This window comes from Nomascus leucogenys, chromosome 19 (genome assembly GCF_006542625.1).
Source record: "Nomascus leucogenys isolate Asia chromosome 19, Asia_NLE_v1, whole genome shotgun sequence".
NCBI classification, from domain to species: Eukaryota; Metazoa; Chordata; class Mammalia; order Primates; family Hylobatidae; genus Nomascus; species Nomascus leucogenys.
Window position 1 is genome coordinate 63,648,965 of NC_044399.1, and position 18,911 is coordinate 63,667,875.

An 18,911-nucleotide genomic window follows, 5' to 3' on the forward strand; every position below is an offset into this window, starting at 1 on the left:
AACTCATTGACTTCCCTCCATCTTCAACACATTAACATAGTCCTGGCCACCATCATTGCCCATCCGGGTCCCTGCAGCTGTGCCTCCAAGGGACCCCTTTGTCTCTACTCCTAATTCTTCCAATCTGTTCTCCCCAGAGGCCAACATCATCTTTTAAAAGTGCTAATCTGATAGTAACTTGGGTTTTTCCTAAATTCCACAGCCTTCAGAGTTCATGCTTTTCTTTCACAAACAAATAAAATAACTAGAGTGGAACCACAGGAAGCCCCTGCTAATCTTTTACTTCTGAGGCTCGCATTTCCTGGGGTTCCATTGTGATGGATCCCTTCCCTGTCTTACACAATTCCCAAATCTTCTCTTCATTTCCCAAGAGCAGAGCCAAGGTCTCCAATATTCCACTGTCAATGTTCACAAAGCCTGTAGTGATTAAGAAAGACTTTGGGGTTGCATACCAGAGTGGAATGAGAACACCTCCCAATAACAACTTAACTTAGGTGTCAGGCTGTTATGGGTTGAATTGTAACCCCCAGAAAGATACAATGAAGTGCTAACCCCTAGTACCTGTGAAGGTGAGCTTATTTGGAAATAGGATCTTTGCAGAGGTAATCAAGTTAAAATGAGGTCTTTAGATATCCAATACGATTGGTGTCCTTATAAGAAGAGGCGGATTTGGACACAGCCCCTGGGAGGAGAATGCCATGTGAAGACACAGACACAGAGGGAAGACAGCCATGTGACCACAGAAACAGAGGCTGGAGTTTTGCTGCCAAAAGCCAAGGAATGCCTGGGGCTACCAGAAGCTGCCTCCCTAAATGCCTATCAATCACCAGAGTTCATCACAAGAAAATGAGAATCCCTTAATTTACTTTTTTTCTGCCCAAGGAAGTCACATTTCACATTATTTCTAGTACACTTTTAACCTCTCTCTGTCTTATCCTCTCTCACCCAAACTATGCCCAGAGTCTTCTCATTTCAGACCCCAATGATCTTATTGTTTCTAAACCATGAGAAAAGCTCTCTTAGAAGCATTGTGCCCTCATTAAAAGCTAGTTTTCCAAATATCATCTTTCCAAATATCATTTTTTTCCTTCCATGTAAAACTATCTTGTCACTCATCTGTTTAAAACTCTTATCCTTCCCCCCACAGGATAAAATCTAAACACCTTATTCCTTCATTCAACAGATAATTAAGCAACTCTTAGGTGCTGTTGAAAATACCTTGCTGGCTAATAAGAAGCCATGATCGCTTCCGTCACGGAAATTGCAGACTAGTGCTAAAGAAAGACAATAAGCAAGCACACAAATACATATGTAACTACAAATATGACAATCGCTCTGAAGAAAGGGGATTGGATGTTCTGAGCTAAAAAAAGAGCAGAAGTTAATTTGACTGGGGATTGTTCCAATTATCTATTATTTGAATTTCAAACCACCCCAAATTTAGTGGCTTAAAAGAAAAATTAGTTATGATGTCTTTTGATTTTGTTGGTTGCCTGGGCTCAGCTGGGTGGTTCTTTTGTTTCATATGATGGAACTGCAGTCAACTGGGGGCTCGACAGGGCTAGGACACCCAAGAGGGATGATTAATGTGGTGGCAGTTGATGCTAGCTGCCAGCTGGGAGCTCGACTGAGACTATTGACCAAAATGCCTATATGTGGTCTCTCTATGTGGTTTGGACTTCTCAAAGCATAGAAGCTGGCTTCCAAAAGGGAGCATCGGAAGAGAGGAAGCGGAAGTGGGCAGGCCAATTAATGGCTTGTCCAGGAGTGGGCTCAGGAGTGTTTCTGTTGTCTTCTGTCACAAGCCCAGCAACTAGATCAGTGTTGGAGAGGGTTAACCAAGGGTGTGAGTGCCAGGAGGCAGGGTTCACTGGGGTAGCAATCTACCATAGGGAGTTAAAGAAGTCCTCACTGAGAAAGTCATGGGCAGGGGTGGGGAGGTGTCAAGATTGGAAAGCAGAGTATAAGTTAGCCAGGCAAGGAGTTGGAAGAAATGCATTCAACATGGGAACGTGGCTCCTTCTAGGAGCTGAAAGAAATGATGTGGCTGGAGCAGGGGGACCAAGGAGGCATAAGTATACAACAACAAGCCTGAGTCAAGCCTTCCCAGACACATTGAGGAGTTGACATTTATCTGAAACATAAGGGGAGGCTATTTAAGGGCGGATAGCGGGAGGAGTACACAGTCCAGTTTGAGTTTTAAAAGATCTCTCCAGCTGTTGTGAGCAAACTTGGTTGGAGGAAGTAGGAGGAGGACATCATGGGAGGCCGGGGTAGGCTACTGCAGTGGCTCAGCATATAGGACCATAGCTTATACAGGGTGGTAATGTCAGGGGAGATAGAAAGAAGTGGATGGATTTGGGAAATTTTCTGGAAGTTGTCTTGACAGCACTTAGTGATGGATTGGATGTAAAGAATGTGGGAGAAAAAGATGTCAAAAATGACTCCAAGTTTTCTAGCTTGAGCACTCCCAGAAGGAGTGATTAGTGGAGATTTAGGAATGAGAGCTGAGAGTTCTGTTCAGGGCATGTTTATATTTCAGATGCTTATGGAGACATCCAAATAGAGATGTCAGGTGGGCAACTGGAGAAAGGGGTTGGGAGCTCAAAAGCAGCCGGATTGCTCTTAATTTGCCTGCAATACGATTTTCTGGGTTTTGTTTATTTGTTTTTGTGTTTTTTGAGACGGAGTCTCGCTCTGTCGCCAGGATTGAGTGCAGTGGTGTGATCTCACCTCATTGCAACCTCTGCCTCCTGGGTTCACACCATTCTCCTGCCTCGGCCTCCTGAGTAGCTGGGACTACAGGTGCCTGCCACCATACCCGGCTAATTTCTTGTATTTTTAGTAGTGACGGGGTTTCACCATGTTAGCCAGGCTGGTCTCAATATCCTGACCTCGTGATCCACCTGTCTCGGCCTCCCAAAGTGCTGGGATTACAGGCGTGAGCCACCGTGCCTGGCCCCCTCTAACACCTTCTTGTAGGTATAAAGTCAGGTCCAGGGGGAGGAACTTCAATTCCTTATATGCACCTTTCTCAGGAGACATGGTACGTTGAGGTCCTTGAGCTACTTTTAGTTCATTTAAAAAAGTCTGTTGCATAGAAGCAAAACTTCCCAAACTCTCAAATGGCGAAGGCTGTCTTTGAGACCACAGATACGTAATTACAGCTGACTTGGTGCAATAAGATGATTACTTAATCATCTTTTGTACATAATAGTATGTATGAATGGAAAAATGAAACTAGATGCTAATGATAGCAACTGTAGGTTTACATGAGCTTGTTATAATTGAGAACAAGATGGCCAGATGGCCAGGCTAAATCTTTAACCTTGAATGGCCAGCCAGTGTGCTTTATGTAGCCAATTGTGGGTTCGGTTGTGAAGGATAAGAAGAAATAATGGTTAATCATGTACAAAACATTGGGAATACATTGTTGGAAGTTGAACCTAGGTGAGGGGAAATTAGGGATGTAAAAGATTTTTTAGCTCTCTTAAAAGAAATGCCTTGTGATATACAAGTCTATCGTTTGATTTTCAGGCACTTCCAGAAACATAGATGACAGTTACGGGCTGACTGATAAAAGAGGGTCCAGCAGTCTCGGAACTATTTGAAATGCTGCAACAGCAACTATGTAGGAGTTTCCTTAAAGGAGATCTAGTGTTAAATGGAGAGACAGCTTCATAGCTGACCTTACTGGTGAGAAGCATGGTACAGAGGAAAACAGCTGTCATCAGCAGTCCAAGGTCTCTAATTTTAAAAAAGTAGGAAGTCTACGCTCTAGCTGGGTGGTTCTCAAACTGGGTGTGAGTCAGAATTACCTAGAATGCTTGCTAAACCCTGTGTTTCTAATTCAGTAGGTCTGAGGAGGGCAGGAATTTGCATGTCTACCAAGCTTCTATGTGATGCTCTGTGGTTCAGGGACCACACTTTGAGAACTACTCCAGACTAATGGCTTTTAACCTTGTATATACATTAGAATCTCTTGGGGAGCTTCTTAAATATACCCATGTTAAGGCCTCAGCCCCTAGTGATTCTAAATGTAATTGGTCTGAATTGTGTTCAGGCTTCAGAATTTTTTCTTCTTCTTTTTTGAGACAGGGTCTCCCTCTATCACCCAAGCTGGAGTTCAGAGGCACGATCACAGTTCACTGCAGCCTTGACTTCCAGGGCTCAAGTGGGCGCCTCAGCTTCTTAGGTAGCTGGGACCACGGGTGTGCCACCACACCCGGCTCGTTTTTATATTTTTTGTAGAGATGGGGTTTTGCCATGTTGCCCAGGCTGGTCTTGAACTCCTGGGCTTAAGCCATCCACCCACCTTGGCCTCCCAAAGTGCTGGTATTACTTGCATGAGCCCCCGTGCCCAGCCAGGCTTTGGAATCTCTTGAGGTTTCTTCAGGTCATTGGAATATTTCCCCAAGCTTGATGACCACTGCTCTAAACTGTGCCATCAGATTGATAAGTAGATTTGCGCCAGGCATGGTGGCTCACGCCTGTAGTTCCAGCACTTTGGGAGGTTGAGGCAGGTGGATCACTTGAGGTCGCGAGTTCAAGACTAGCCTGACCAGCATGGAGAAACCCCATCTCTACTAAAAATACAAAAAAATCAGCCAAGCATGGTGGCACATGACTGTAATCCCAGCTACTTGGGAGGCTGAGGCAGGAGAATAGCTTGAACCTGGGAGGTGGAGGTTGCAGTGAGCGAGATCGCACCATTGCACTCCAGCCTGGGCAACAAGAGCAAAATTCCATCTCAAAAAAAAAAAAAAAGTAGATTTTAGGTCTATTTTAGCACCTTTCTCTAGAAAAAGCATAAAATTGATGAGATGGGGTGCAAAGTAAAGTCAACACTTCTATTTCACACACCTATTTCACTGAGTGGCAAATTTCTAGCTTTGGAGAAACTGGTCTCCATAGAAAGCTAGCTTTTGAAAACCAAATCTTAAGTAAGTCTTGTTTTCTGACTGACGAGCTTACACCCTGCTCTAGTTAAGTCAGGGTTTTCTTTCCACTGCTTTCCCGAAATGCTAGACTAATTTTCAACTCCATGCCTCTCCGAGGCATTTTGTTAGTATGAGGCACTGTGTTTCCAAAAATGTCAGAAAACCAAGAGAACTGCGAGAGATGATTTGGAGGTGGGGAGTGGGCGCCCACATTTTAAGCATACATAGAACTAACAGTAAATAATATTGAGTAAGTCATTCCTTCACCAAGTCCCATTTATTCTTCATGGCAAGATGCAAATCTCACTTATGTGCCAGTCTTGAACAGTAGAATCTTTGCCAGGAGCAGCAAGTGAGCCTAAGGTAAGGCTAGTATGGCTTTAGTGATACTATCTGGGCTAGAAATTAACAGCATTGCTTTGCTTTCATTGTGCCTTTTAAAAATGATGATCTCCTCTTGTTGGCAAGACATCATGGCTTTTTACTTAAAATGTTTCCTTTTAAAGTTAAGTAAAATCAGAGAGTGAATCAAATGGTTAAAGTAGCAAATACTAATTGTACAGATGGTGTGCCAGGTAAAAAGTAAGCAGAAGGTAGTTTGAGACGGATTAAAGACACAGAAATGCTGCCTTGTCTGAGTCCTTTCTGTCTCTGTCTTGCAGATAAGGATCTCCACCTAATAGGAGAACACTCTGTAAAAGTCAGAAGAGAAGGCACCTATTATCAAAATCCACCCAGCCATAGGTGCTGTGCTCACATCGCACCTGTCATGTGACATGTGGCTGCCCATGCACACAAACCTTGTGGCACTGAAAGACTGGGGCAGGCAGTGGCTTCAGTATTCTTGGAATCCTGTGTAATAGCACTTCCTGGGGGCTGCAGGGAAGATCCACCAGAGCACACGAGCCCCTCTCACCGATCTTGTCTTCAGAGTCATTTATAAAAAAAAAAATCCACCCTAAATGCTTGTGGATTCGTTGTATATTGGTTTGGACCCTTTAAAATCTGAAAGATCAGACTGCCCTCAGAATGACTGTGTGTGTGTGTGTGTGTGTGTGTGTGTGTACGTGCGCATGCAGGCACATGGGATTATTAAATAAAATATTGCTACCTTGTCCTTCTGTAATACTTAAGAAAACATAAAGGTACTCACATGTTGGCAAAATATATTTTATTTGTTCATACAAAGAAATAGTATGAATTACCAGAATTTCATTTGCCTAGAAACATCTTTCTCTGTGTAAAATTAATTTGTGTTATACATAGGACAAAATACTTGATTTAATTTTTTGTACATATTGGCTATCCTAACATCCAAGTTATCGAAGACATACTGCTAGAATTTGCACAGTATTTTAGATTACTTGGTTGAATGAGACTCAGTGATAAATTAATGTCACAAAAGTGAGAAAACATCTAACCACACCTTTAAGTTTTATTGGCCATCCTCTTGATAAGCTGAAAAGTCACATTAGCTTCTGTGTCAGCATCTTAGATATGTACTGGTTCTAGTTTATTGGAACCTTCCATTTTCCTTTTTCACAAAAATATCCTGGCAGGATCTGAAACTGTTTCTCCAAATGTCTAAAATATATCTGTCACTCAAAATGACCCCCAAAGAGAATCCTGGGAAGAAAACAATTTCTCCTCCTCCATCATCCAATTAAGTATTTATTAAACAGTCACTTTACTTAAAATACCTTTCCAGGTACCACCTACTAAGTTAACAGACTACTGTTCAAACACTGCAAAGAAAGCATGAACTAGATAGAAGCAAGAAAAACCTCCCAATTTTTTTTTTGACCTTTTTGTTTGTTTTTACATGAGAAAAGAAACAAAACTGAGGAAAAAAAATAAAGTACTCCAATGAATATCAGAGCTTTTCGTGTAAATTGGAGGAAGTCCAAAACACGTGCCAGGACAAATTGCCGAAACAGAAAAGGGTGTTTGTCTTCTGGCAGCTAAAAAGTTAAGCTTGGTGGTCTTGCAGATTGCTAGAACAGGAAGAAATCTAAGTCTTAACGTTACCTAACTTCTGCAGGAGGAAGATGACCGTCCGATGATGGGGTGCAAGCTCCGGCAGATGCTGCAACCAGATCTGTTAGGAACTTTAAGCCATCAGACCCTTGTGAGGAGATGCACATGATGTTTGATTTATTTGTCTTACATAGAAAAACTTGCTCTATTCCATCAGTACTAATTACGGACATCTGTTTGAATTCAAGGATTTGACCCAGAATAGAATTTTGACCCACTTCAGTGTTCATGACTAAATGACCCTCCTTCTACCAGAAAATTTCCTGTTTCAGTTTTAAGGCAGGGAATAAACAACTTAATAAAAAATTGTCCAGCTTGGAAAGAGGGCGGGGACCTGAAGGGGAGGGAAAAGCTCCCGCGTGTTTTCCTATGGCTTTGTTGCATACTCTTCTCTGAACTCTTCTGCAGTTCCACATCGACAGCCACATCAGACCATCAGAGTGGTCAGAAAGTAAACAGGGCAAGACCAGGTGAAGGGCTTGGATACTGCCTTTTACTTCAAGCCATGTTATGCTGTAAACCGAAAAGAGATGTTCTCAGTTTGATTTCAAATAAATGAAAAAATACACGACCAATTAGCACCCTTATGCAGGTGTTTTTCACAGTCACTCATCAAGAAGGCAGAACCACGCTATGATTCTGGTATTCCCCTAAGTGCAGGTCCCACACTACTTTCTGGAGACAGTAAAAAAGCTATGAAATGGATAAAACGTTGGAGAACAGGGAGAAACGTAAGAAATACACAGATCCTCCATGAGCTTCCTCCAAAACAGAACCTACACAATGATGGTTTGGCTGCTAAGTGTAAGCTAGCTAGATGTAGGCTAAAACTTTTGGGCAAATACAAACCGGATTTTCAAGACATCACTTAAAGACCAGTGACATCTCTGATCAGTTTCTAAAAATGAATGATCTTGTCCTCTTTTCATACATTTCTTACACTATCAGGCAAGTGATCCCATACAACATACAAAAGTGTCCTTTGTAACTATCCCATCCCAACCATTTTGATAATATGTATATCTTCCCACATATTCCTTGATGGAAGTATAACTGAAATCACAATTCTTTTATGGCAGAAGCATTCTGGTTTAAAAAACTGAGGTTAAATTAAACATATCATTATGTGATATTGCTATATGTTTAACCAACTGCCCCTGTATTACTATATGGCTACTCAATTGCCACTATATTGCTATCTGGTTACCCAACTGTTATCAATCAACAGAGAGGCATGGCGAGAGCATTCTGTAGAGCAGTGACAGTGCTGGTAACCCTTCTGTCAAGACTTTGCTAAAACAAGGGACAGCTGTATGAGCATCAGGCTCAAGGGTTTACAGGCAATATGGGCCCAGCTTTCCTAACCTTTTTTCACAAGGGCCACTGTTAGTTCTTGCTGTTTGGCCACTGGCTACCGCCTATATGATCACTCTGAGATATAATTCTGAGATGAGCTAGGAATTCCAAAGACGCATCACGCCGAGGTGTCAGACTCCCTTCCTCTGCCAGGCTGCCTGTCATTTTGAGGCCTTTGTCTTTTCTCCCTCTTGAGGCTGTGAGCCTGCTGCCCAACACTGGCTGGCTCTGTACCTAGCAGCACCTTGGTAGACGCTGATGCCAAGGGACACAGCTGACCCCTCTGAGTCTCGACACCCAGCGCCCTTGGTTTGTGCTGGCGGCTCTGCTAGCCTATGGGATTCTTTGGTGTGTCAAAGCAGAACTGTCTGCCTAGGGAACGCAGCATGGTGTAGTTTCATGCAAATTAAAGGAGATCATCTTGATTTCTGAAGCAGCACCCAGGCATCTCACACAGGTGACCTGGGAAAGACGGGGCAACAATCTGCATACACTTCAAACTGGTTAATGAACCAGGGAATGGGGCAGAGGAGGATACAGGGCCATCCTGCAAAATCGAAAGCTGAAGTCAATGGACCCTAGTATTCTGACTCTAAAAGGATGTGGATAGCAGGCGCAGTGGCTCATGCCTGTAATCCCAACACTTTGGGAGGCCAAGGCAGATGGTTCACCTGAGGTTGGGAGTTCGAGACCAGCCTGACCAACATGGAGAAACCCCGTCTCTACTAAAAATACAAAATTAGCCAGGCATGGTGGTGCATGCCTATAATCCCAGCTACTTGGGAGGCTGAGGCAGGAGAATCACTTGAACCGGGAGGCGGAGGTTGTGGTGAGCATATATCGCACCATTGTGCTCCAGCCTGGGCAACAAGAGCAAGACTCCATCTCAAAAAAAAAAAAAAAAAAAAAAAAAAAGGGATCTGGATGTCCCTGTAAAGGGAGTGAGAAATTCCCCCATGTGCTGAATGGAGGTGGGGACAGAACCCTAGGGCTGTGGCTTTCAGGCTACATCATTGGACCCGACACCACATCTGCAAGGAGGCTGCTACATGAGATCTGCCCTTCCGAATACAGCCCTGTTGAGGCAGCTCAGCGTTCCTACGAGGTACACAGGCAGGAAGAGACAGGGAAGCTGGAATGGGAGACCCAAGACAAGACAAGGAGGCAGCAACTGGAGAATAAGACGGCGACTGAAGGCTGAATACCCGTAACAACAAAAATCTCAAGTTGTGCTTTTCTTCGTTTTAAATATAACAGGTAGGGGACGAGAAAAAATGGAAGCACCATCAATTGTGAAGAAGAGAACGAAATATTAAACACTTTGGAATGTTAACAGATTATGAAGCTAACTCTCTAAAGAGTGTGGCTAGGCAGCTTAGTGAATTAATTGCTTATGAATTAAAAATAAATTATTATAAAATAGATTTCTGTACATTTTACATACATATAATCTCTGTCAATAGATAAGCCACGTGGGTAAGGTACAGAGCCCGGGTCTGTTCAATCCCAGCCAAAGTCGTGCCCGGTCATCTGGTAGAACTTGAGGTTGAAAGGCCGGTAGAACTCGCGCAGCCTGCGCACCACCTCGCGGTCGATCTCAGGGTGGGTCCTGCCCTTGGTCTTGCCCAGGCAGTGGGGCCGGCTGCTGCCCTCCGCCTTCTTCAGGCAGGGGAAGCCCTTGGTCTTGTTGAAGTAGAAGTGCTTGTCCGTGATGATCCTCTTGAGGCCCAGGAAGTCCTGCACGCGGCCCAGCTCGCCAGCGGGGTCGCTGATGAGCCGCTCGCCGCTCACGAAGAGCATCTGGCGGATGGGGAAGTGGCGCAGCCAGTGCTCCAGGTGCTTGGCGTAGATGCCGATCTGGATGGCGCTCCACGACGTGTCGATGAGGCCCGTCGTCCTGTTTTTGAACGTCAAGCTCTCGAAGGTGGGGATGTCGGGCCGCTTGGACAGCGTCTGCGTGTAGTCCGAGATGGCCCTGGTCACCGGGTCCCGCACCACCACGATGAGCTTGGTGTCCTTGGACATGGCCGAGATGCGCGCGGGGGCCTCCCGCGTGACGAAGTAACTGGGCGTCTTCTCCATGGTGATCTGCCCGTCCAGGGTTCTGGGCATCAGGTCCCTGAGAAAAGCAAGCAAACAAACCGGGGTCAGAAGGTGACGCCTCTCTGGCCACACGTCTTAAGGTCACGACTTCTAATCCCAGCTCCCTCTTATTTCTGGAAGCAGTGGTAGAAACATGTAAAATGCAAGTAGAACTTTAGAGCTGAAAGGTACATTAGCATCCCACCTGGTTTGGAGGGCAGGTACCGTCTACCGGAAACACGAAGGCCCCTTCATGCAAGGTAGAAAGGGCAAGCTACCTGTTTCTCTAAGATCCTCTTGTGGGTATAACCTTTCCCTTATTTTCCCAGCTTTCAGATTGCCCCAAGCATCTGATGCTAAAATAGAAAAGCCTTTGGCCTCTGATAAGTGCCTTTCCTAAAACTATAGCACCCAGGACTCCCAGAGATTTCACTGTCCATGAGTCCTGCCACTAGTCTGCCTTCTCACACTTACCAAACCCAGGCAGATATGCCTTAGGCACTGGAAGGAGAACATCCCTCGGGTCCCACCCAGTTGTTCCGGCTTTATCACAGTGACTGCTGACAAAGCCTTTACTTCACAAAGCAACAAAGCACACAGCAGCCAAAAAATCCAGTGAAATCAGGTAAGTAAATTGATACAAACATGCCACAAGGAAATTCCCAAGACACAACTCTAGAAGCCTCCAAAAAGACTTTAGAGGGGGTACTATGCTCACTACCTGGGTGATGGGATCAATGGTACCCCAAACATCAGCATCATGCAATATACCTATGCAACAAATTCCTGCACATGCATCTCCTGAATCTAAAATAAAAGTTGAAATTATAAAACAACAACAATAATAATAATAATAAAACCAGGCTGGGCACAGTGGCTCACGCCATTAATCCCAGCACTTTGGGAGGCAGAGGCGGGTGGATCACCTGAGGTCAGGAGATTGAAACCAGCCTGGACAAAATGGCAAAACTTCGTCTCTACTAAAAGCTAAAGAACAATTAGCTGGGCGTGATGGTGCATGTCTGGAATCCCAGCTACTTGGGAGGCTGAGGCAGAAGAATTGCTGGAACCAGGGAGGCGGAGGTTGCAGTGAGTCAAGATGGTACTATTGCACTCCAGCCTGGGCAACAAGAGCGAAACTCTGTCTCAAAAAAAAAAAATTAAATGAGGTTAGATCCAGTAATCCCACTTCTGGATAGATATACAAAGGAATTGAAATTGGTATGTCAAAGAGATATCTGCATTTCCCTGTTCATTTTATAATAGAATTATTCAAAATTGACAAGATATGGAAGCAACTTAAGTGTCTACCAATGGAGAATAGATTTTTTAAGTGTAGTATATATGCACAATGAAATATTATACAGCCTTTAAAAAGAAGGAAATTCTGTCATTTGCAATAACATGAATGCAACTGGAAGACACTATGCTAAGTGAAATACATCAGGCACAGAAAGACAAATACTGTGTTATCTCATTTATATGTAGAATCTAAAAAAGTTGATCTCACAGAAAGAGAGTAAAAAGGTGGCTACCAGAGGCTGGTTGGGGGATTAAAGGGAAGATGATGAAAGACAAGATGTTGATCAAGGGGTTCTAAGTTTCAGTTAGACTGGAGAAATAAGTTGTAGGGATCTATTTCACTGCACAGTGACCACAGTTAATAATAATATATTGTGTATTTCAAAACTTCTACAAAAATAGATTTTCAAGTTTCTTACCACACACAAAAAATGATAAGTTGGTGAGGTGATGGATATGTTAATTTGCTTGACTGAATATTTCTTTTTTTTTTTTTGAGACAGAGTCTCGCTCTGTCACCCAGGCTGGAGTGCAGTGGTGCGATCTCGGCTCACTGCAACCTCCACCTCTCAGGTTCAAGCAATTCTCCTGCCTCAACCTCCTGAGTACCTGGAGCTACAGGCGCCCACCACCGCACCTGGCTAATTTTTGTATTTTTAGTAGAGATGGGGTTTCACCATGTTGGCCAGGATGGTCTCGATCTCCTGAACTCGTGATCCACCCGCCTCGGCCTCCCAAAGTGCTGGGATTACAGACGTGAGCCACTGCTCCCGGCCATTGATTAAATCTTTCTAGAATGTAAACGTAGATCAAAATATCATATTGTACCCCCAAAATATGCACAATTATTTATCACAAATAACTTTTTTTTAAAAAAAAGGAAAAAAATTAAATGAACTTCATAAAGCTGACTCAGTTTAGCTTAAATTAGCTTCTTAAATTAGTTAAGGAATTTGGGATCTAAAGTCAGACTGCCTGGGTTTAAATTCTGGCTCTACCACTTATAAGCTACGTCACTTTGAATAATTTATTTAGCTTTTCTGGGCGTCTTTTTCTCGTCCACAGAAATGGAGCTACCAATACGTATTCATGGAAGTTTAATGAGGATTAAACAATTAATAATTATAATATGCTTAGAACACACCTGACATATGGAATATACTTGACAAATATCAGCCACTACTACTGTCATTATTATTATTATTAAGTTGCTCAATACACAGTTTACAGCATATCATACGACCAAAATTCAGCATATGTGTATAAGCGCTATGTATATACATCAAAAGGAGGTGTGTTAACTAAGTGGATACTAAGCTTTGCCCACAGATCTACAATCAGACAAGGTATTATTTACAAGTCGGATAATTTATTGGGTGCCTGCTATTATTCTAGATACCATGTATTTATTAGCTATCTACTATGGAATAGAGATTTCTGATTGATTCCTGCCTAGGCAAAGGAATTAAAAGGAAAAAAAAAAAAAAAAAGACAATTTCCACATTATTTTTGACCAAATATTTACCTCTCAGTAAGGCATTCTAAGCTTCAAGCCATCTTAATCCACTGAGACCACAATTCCCCTATCTAGCACTGATACGGAAACGATAGAAACTTTATCACAGGAGCCAGAAAAGGCAATTCAATTCCCTGGAGGGCGGGCACTCCTTCTTCCGGACTGCCAACAGGGAGTTAAAGAGTGCTTTTCCCTTAAGGAAGATTGCTCAGCTGCACTGGAGTCAGCCTTGGTTTAAGCTAAAGCTGGATTGACCCACTTTGCCCATTAACCACTTAAATTAATGTAGCAGTGTCATCAGGCTAATGTGATTGAGGATTAAAGAGAGTCTCGGCTTGCAACTTATTTTGCATTTGACTAAAAAGCAGGTCAAGTCAGATAAAGCCCAAGTTCTTTTTCCCCTGTGTTAAACCATTTGCAACTAGACAGTTTACAAGAGGTTAATATTCAGAATCAAAGCATTATCACCACGACCGAAGGAATACCAAACCCCAAGGTTCTTCAGGGCCATTGCAGAGAAGGGGGTTTAGGGGAATCTCGGTGTCAGTCTGACTTAGCATGGGCTTGGAAGTCAGGCCACCGAGTTTGACTCTCAGCACCTCCATTTACGGGGGACACATCACTTAATCTGTCCGTGCTGCAGTTTTCTCATCTGAATAATGAAAAAAAAAAAAAAGATGATGTCTGCCTCCTAGGGCTTTTGAAAGAACTGTAAAGTTAGCTTTGGTACCCAGCCTGGTACCCAGCAGGCTGTTAGAAAAATGTTATCAATTATCTTCTGTTGACAGGATCTTGGAAAGGATGTAAGGAAGCAAGACTTGTGCACGGGGGACTTGTCACTCATTCAGTTCTACCCCACAGTGGGGCAATGAGGGAGGTTTGGCTCCTGGAAGAGGCTAAGTGCAGGAATGCTGGATTCTGCTCTCAGCCTGCCTGGGGTCCACAACCTTCCCTGAACTCTGCAGCCAGAATTTCCTCACTGGCCCTAAAGAAGGGCTTGTCAGTAGCTGAACAGAATGCTAAATCCGCAATTGTGTATAAGAAACCACATAATAAAGCTAGTAAAAAGGAAATGAGAGATCAACCATAAATACAGATTCCCTGAGCCGTGGGCAGATTTACTGTGCTCGACCGCCTGCTGGTCCCCCAAACCCTATGAGGGCCCCTCTCCCCAGGACAGTCTGGTGTTTGTCTACATGTGTCAGAAAGCACTCAAGGAGCCTCAGAATTTATTTTGATTATTGTCAAAATAACGGAGCCAGGGGAACTACTGCTGTGATAAAGAGACTTCTAAGCCCTTGTCCAGTGGAGGCTCTGGGGCCACTCTCCCCTCCGCATGCTTGGGTGCAGACAAGCAGTGGCTGAGAGGTGAGATCCACAAGAGAACTTATCATTTTGGCAAATGCCTCCTGAGCCCTCTCCAAAGGCTTCCCGGGGCACATCTGTAGTAGGTGCTGGACTCAGACCCTGGCATCTCCCAAGATGCCAAGAAAAAAATTACTCAGCTGGGCTCGGTGGCTCATGCCTGGAATCCCAGCACTTTAGGAGGCTGAGGTGGGTGGTTCACTTGAGGTCAGGAGTTCGAGACCAGCCTGGCCAACATGGTGAAACCCCATCTCTCCTAAAAATACAAAAATTAGCTGAGCGTGGTAGCACACGCCTGTAATCCTGGCTACTGGGGAGGCTGAGACAGGAGAATCTCTTGAACCTGAGAGGCAGAGGTTGCAGTGAGCTGAGATTGCGCCACTGCACTCCAGCCTGGGCAACAGAGTGAGACTCTGTCTCAAAAGAAAAAGAAAAAAAGAAAAGAGTAATCAATCATGCTTGTTAAATCACAGTAGCAAAGACTTTATTCAGGACCATCATGATAGGTATAGAGACCCACTGCAGTGGAGTCTTGCAGTGATGGGGTGACAGATTGGCCTCAACTCCAAATACAGCATGGGCAAGTGGGGTTTATAGCCAAGGAGCAGGGTGGGGGTCAGCGGATAGAAACTTACTAGGAGGTGCCATGAGGGGTAAGGGGAATTCTGGCTAAACCGATCTAATAGGACTCTCCCTGAAGACTGGCCAAAGTGACCAGACATCACCTGGGGGCTGGTGGAGGCTGAGGAACCTGATAACATATCAAGGGTGAGGAGTTCATGCTGAAAAGACTTATCAGGGGCCTTCGCTAAGACTGAGTTTTACAAGGAAGTGCACAGGTGGTCCTGGGAGAAGGTTCAGGAGGCGGACTGAAGTTTGGTCAAGCAAAGAACCTTTGTCACACCAAGTGAGAAGCATGGCAGGCCTGAGAATTGTGCGAACGGCTCATGGCACAGAACCATCCAGGCAAGTCCCTCTTTGCCCCTTTGGCTGCTCTTCTTCTGCCACCCTCATCCCACAACTGCGCAGTCCTGGAGTCAAGTTCTTTCCATTCACTAACTGGGCACACCTTCCTCTTCCTCCACCCCTCCTCTGGGCACGCTTTCCTGCCCTCACTCTCAGAAACCTCTCTGATCTCAACAGCGGCACAGAGAAGAAAGGATGAGGATGTGGCCGAGGGTAAGACCCCCTCACATGGAATCTGCGTGCCCATCTCAGCAACCTCAGCAGCCTGTCCAGCCCCAGGCTGGCCTCCAGAGTGAGCACATGATGCAGATTAACTGAGTCACTCATTATGAAAACCAGTTTCTCAAAGGGATAGTCAGAGCTCATAATTATATAGCGCCCTGGAGCTTGCAAACTTTCACCTGCTTTATCACCTACTTTAACGCCTTTGTGGTAGTTATTGTAATCTCCAATTCAAATGAAGACACTGAGTCTAAAGGAGAGAGGGTGACTTGCTTGGAGATGGGTCACCAGCTGCAGGTCATAGAGTTGGGACTTGCAGTCAACTCTCCTGATGGGCCTTCTTCCATTCATGATGATCCTCTCTTAACCCTCCTTTGCTTCTTCTTCATATGATTTAGAACATGTAGAGCTACACACCTGTCCTCTCTTTAAATAGATTCCTGTATTTTTTTCTTTCATTCATACATTAGTAGCCTAATAGGTATTTCAGTGCTAATCAGATCACTGCCGATCATAATTGTTCAAATAGGCGTCCAATTTCGAAACAATAAGGTTCTCTGGTTTACATGTTCCCATTGTTAACTGCCTTCTATGGGGCTTGGAAAATTACCAATCATTGCAACAGCACCTCCTCTCCAGCAACCCTGGCCCCGCCTCTTCTTCCCCTCTTTACCTGCATGGGCAGGAAGGATAACTTTTTGAAAAGCACGTAAACCTGGCACATTTTCACTAACAGATGTTTGTGAAGCCAATGGGGCTAGACAGTATCTCCAGTCCAAAGCTAAGGAAGACACAATGCTTACAGCCCACAAGAGTATTCCTTGGGACAAGCCTAGGAGATACTAACCAGGTATATGTGCCCACATGAACACAGGGTGACAGAACCCAAGAAAGATCCTACTTCTTTAATTAAACCTAAGGGCAAAGCAGGCTTGTCACCCCATTAAGGTTTGGGGTGCACAATGAACTTCCAGGACCACCAGTGGCCTCAAAAAACTGGGCCATAGTGCATGATTCTGAGAACCAGGAGGATCTGGAGTTAGTATTTCAGTCTTTCAATTTGTTTAAGGATATTTCAAGAAAGGTATAAGCCAGGCCGGGTGTGGTGGCTCATACCTATAATCCCAGCACTATGGGAGGCCGGGGCAGCTGGATCACCTGAGGTCAGGAGTTCGAGACCAGCCTGGCCAACATGGTGAAACTTCGTCTCTACTAAAAGTACAAAAATTAGCCAGGCGTAGTGGCACGCACCTGTAATCCCAGCTACCTGGGAGGCTGAGGCAGGAGAATCACTTGAACCTGGGAGGCAGAGGTTGCAGTGAGCCGAGATGGTGCCATTGCACTCCAGCCTGGGCAACAAGAGCAAAACTGCATCTCAAAAAACAAACAAACAAAAACAAAGGTATATGGGCCGGGCGCGGTGGCTCATGCCTGTAATTCCAGCACTTTGGGAGGCCAAGGTGGGCAGATCACTAGGTCAGGAGATCGAGACCATCCTGGGCAACATGAGGAAACTCCATCTCTCCTAAAATACAAAAAATTAGCCGGGCGTGGTGGCAGCACCTGTAGTCCCAGCCACTCCAGAGGCTGAGGCAGGAGAGTCACTTGAACCCGAGAGGTGGAGGTTGCAGTGAGCTGAGATTGCACCACTGCACTCCAGCCTGGTGACAGAACAAGACTCCATCTAAAAAAAAAAAAAATAGTATATGCCATCTCTGTGGCACTCAATTCCATCTCTGGAAGCATTTTAAATCATGCAGGATGCTTTTAACTGGCAATATATGCCTGGCCCCTCCCCACACCCATTGTATCAGGCTTCAACATGGGATTCTTCAACATGGGTGGGGCTTCAACATGGGATTCTTTTAGATGATTCTAATGTGCAACCAGGACTGGAAACCATTATGCTGTGGTATCTGTGGGCCTGGAACTTGTCATAATCTAGTCATTTATTCTGCTGATATTCATATGCACCTAAGTGGAGATACTATGTGGGTATAGAGGTCCAATGGTGGGGGGAAAATGAGAAAACAACATTGTTGGCAGAACTGAAAGTTGCTCAGCTAATCCACGACTAGCTATTTGAGTCATGGCTAGAGGAGTGAGAGTCACACGCTCAGCTGCCTGTAGATCACCTCCCAGGGCCAGTGAGGGCTTGTGTCCTGATGGTCTACAAACTGCAGAGAAAAGAACAAATCCATTCCACTCAGGCAGGCCGGGTGCAATGGCTCACACCTGTAATCCCAGCACTTTGGAGGCTGAGGTGGGCAGATTACCTGAGGCCAGGAGTTCAAGACCAGCCTGGCCAACATGACAAAACCCAGTCTCTACTAATAATACAAAAAAAAAAAAAATTTGCCAGGCATGATGGCAGGCTCCTGTAATTCCAGCTACTCAGGAGGCTGAGGCAGGAGAGTCACTTGAACCTGGGAGATGGAGGTTACAGTGAGCCTAGATCCCGCCACTGCATTCCAGCCTGGGCAATGGAGCGAGACTCCATCTCAAAAAAAAAAAAAAAAAAATCCAATCAGGATAAGGTATTTGTTGCCCCAAACACACACACACACACACACACCCCTCTGAGAGTTAGTTACCAGATATGAATCAGGCTACCAGTAAAACAAAACAAATGAAAGGAAACTAGAAGAAAGATAAGTCCACCTCTACTGGTGTGATAAAGAAAAGCTAACAGAGGTATCTAATTCTTTCATCATCAAAACTTAAATAATGTTACCGTAAGCAGAAGAAAAACAGACAGGTAAAGAATAATACTAGTATTAGATTGTCTAATTAATTGTCTAAAAGTTTGTGGCTGCAAATGAATCTCAGTGCTCTTTTAGAGCATATGAATGCACTCAGCCTCTCGCCATCGGATGCCTTAAGCAGCCTCAGGACTCAACAGAGTCCCTGCCAGCAAGAAGGCCCTCACCAGATGTGTCCCCGAAATCTTGGTCTTGTCAGCCTCCCGAACTGTAAGAAATAAACTTCTTTCTTTATAAACGAAAGAAAGAAAGGACGGAAGGAAGGAAAAGGAAAGAAAGACACTAAGTTCTCATTTAAAAGAAAAAAATTCCATGAAAGTAAGATGAATTAATGGCATAAATTCCTGCTTTCCTTTTTCCCAA

General features: G+C 44.4%; 1 protein-coding gene across 2 annotated transcripts in view; it reads right to left on the bottom strand.

Annotated features, from left to right (window-relative positions):
* Window positions 1-6,096: 6,096 nt before the first annotated feature.
* Window positions 6,097-18,911, bottom strand: part of LOC100589938 (heparan sulfate glucosamine 3-O-sulfotransferase 3B1) — a 48,991-nt gene continuing 36,176 nt past the window's right edge. The window contains exons 2-3 of one of the 2 annotated variants that reach the window (XR_001114437.2): window positions 9,778-10,452; window positions 6,097-7,490 (exon numbers count right to left, since the gene is read on the bottom strand). Coding sequence is in view for 1 of the 2 variants with exons in the window: in XM_003262597.4 (XP_003262645.1) it covers window positions 9,834-10,452 (619 nt within the window). In the remaining variant the exon portion in view is untranslated. Of the gene's footprint in view, window positions 10,453-18,911 lie in introns of both variants that reach the window. The other variant, XM_003262597.4, reaches the window with a different exon arrangement.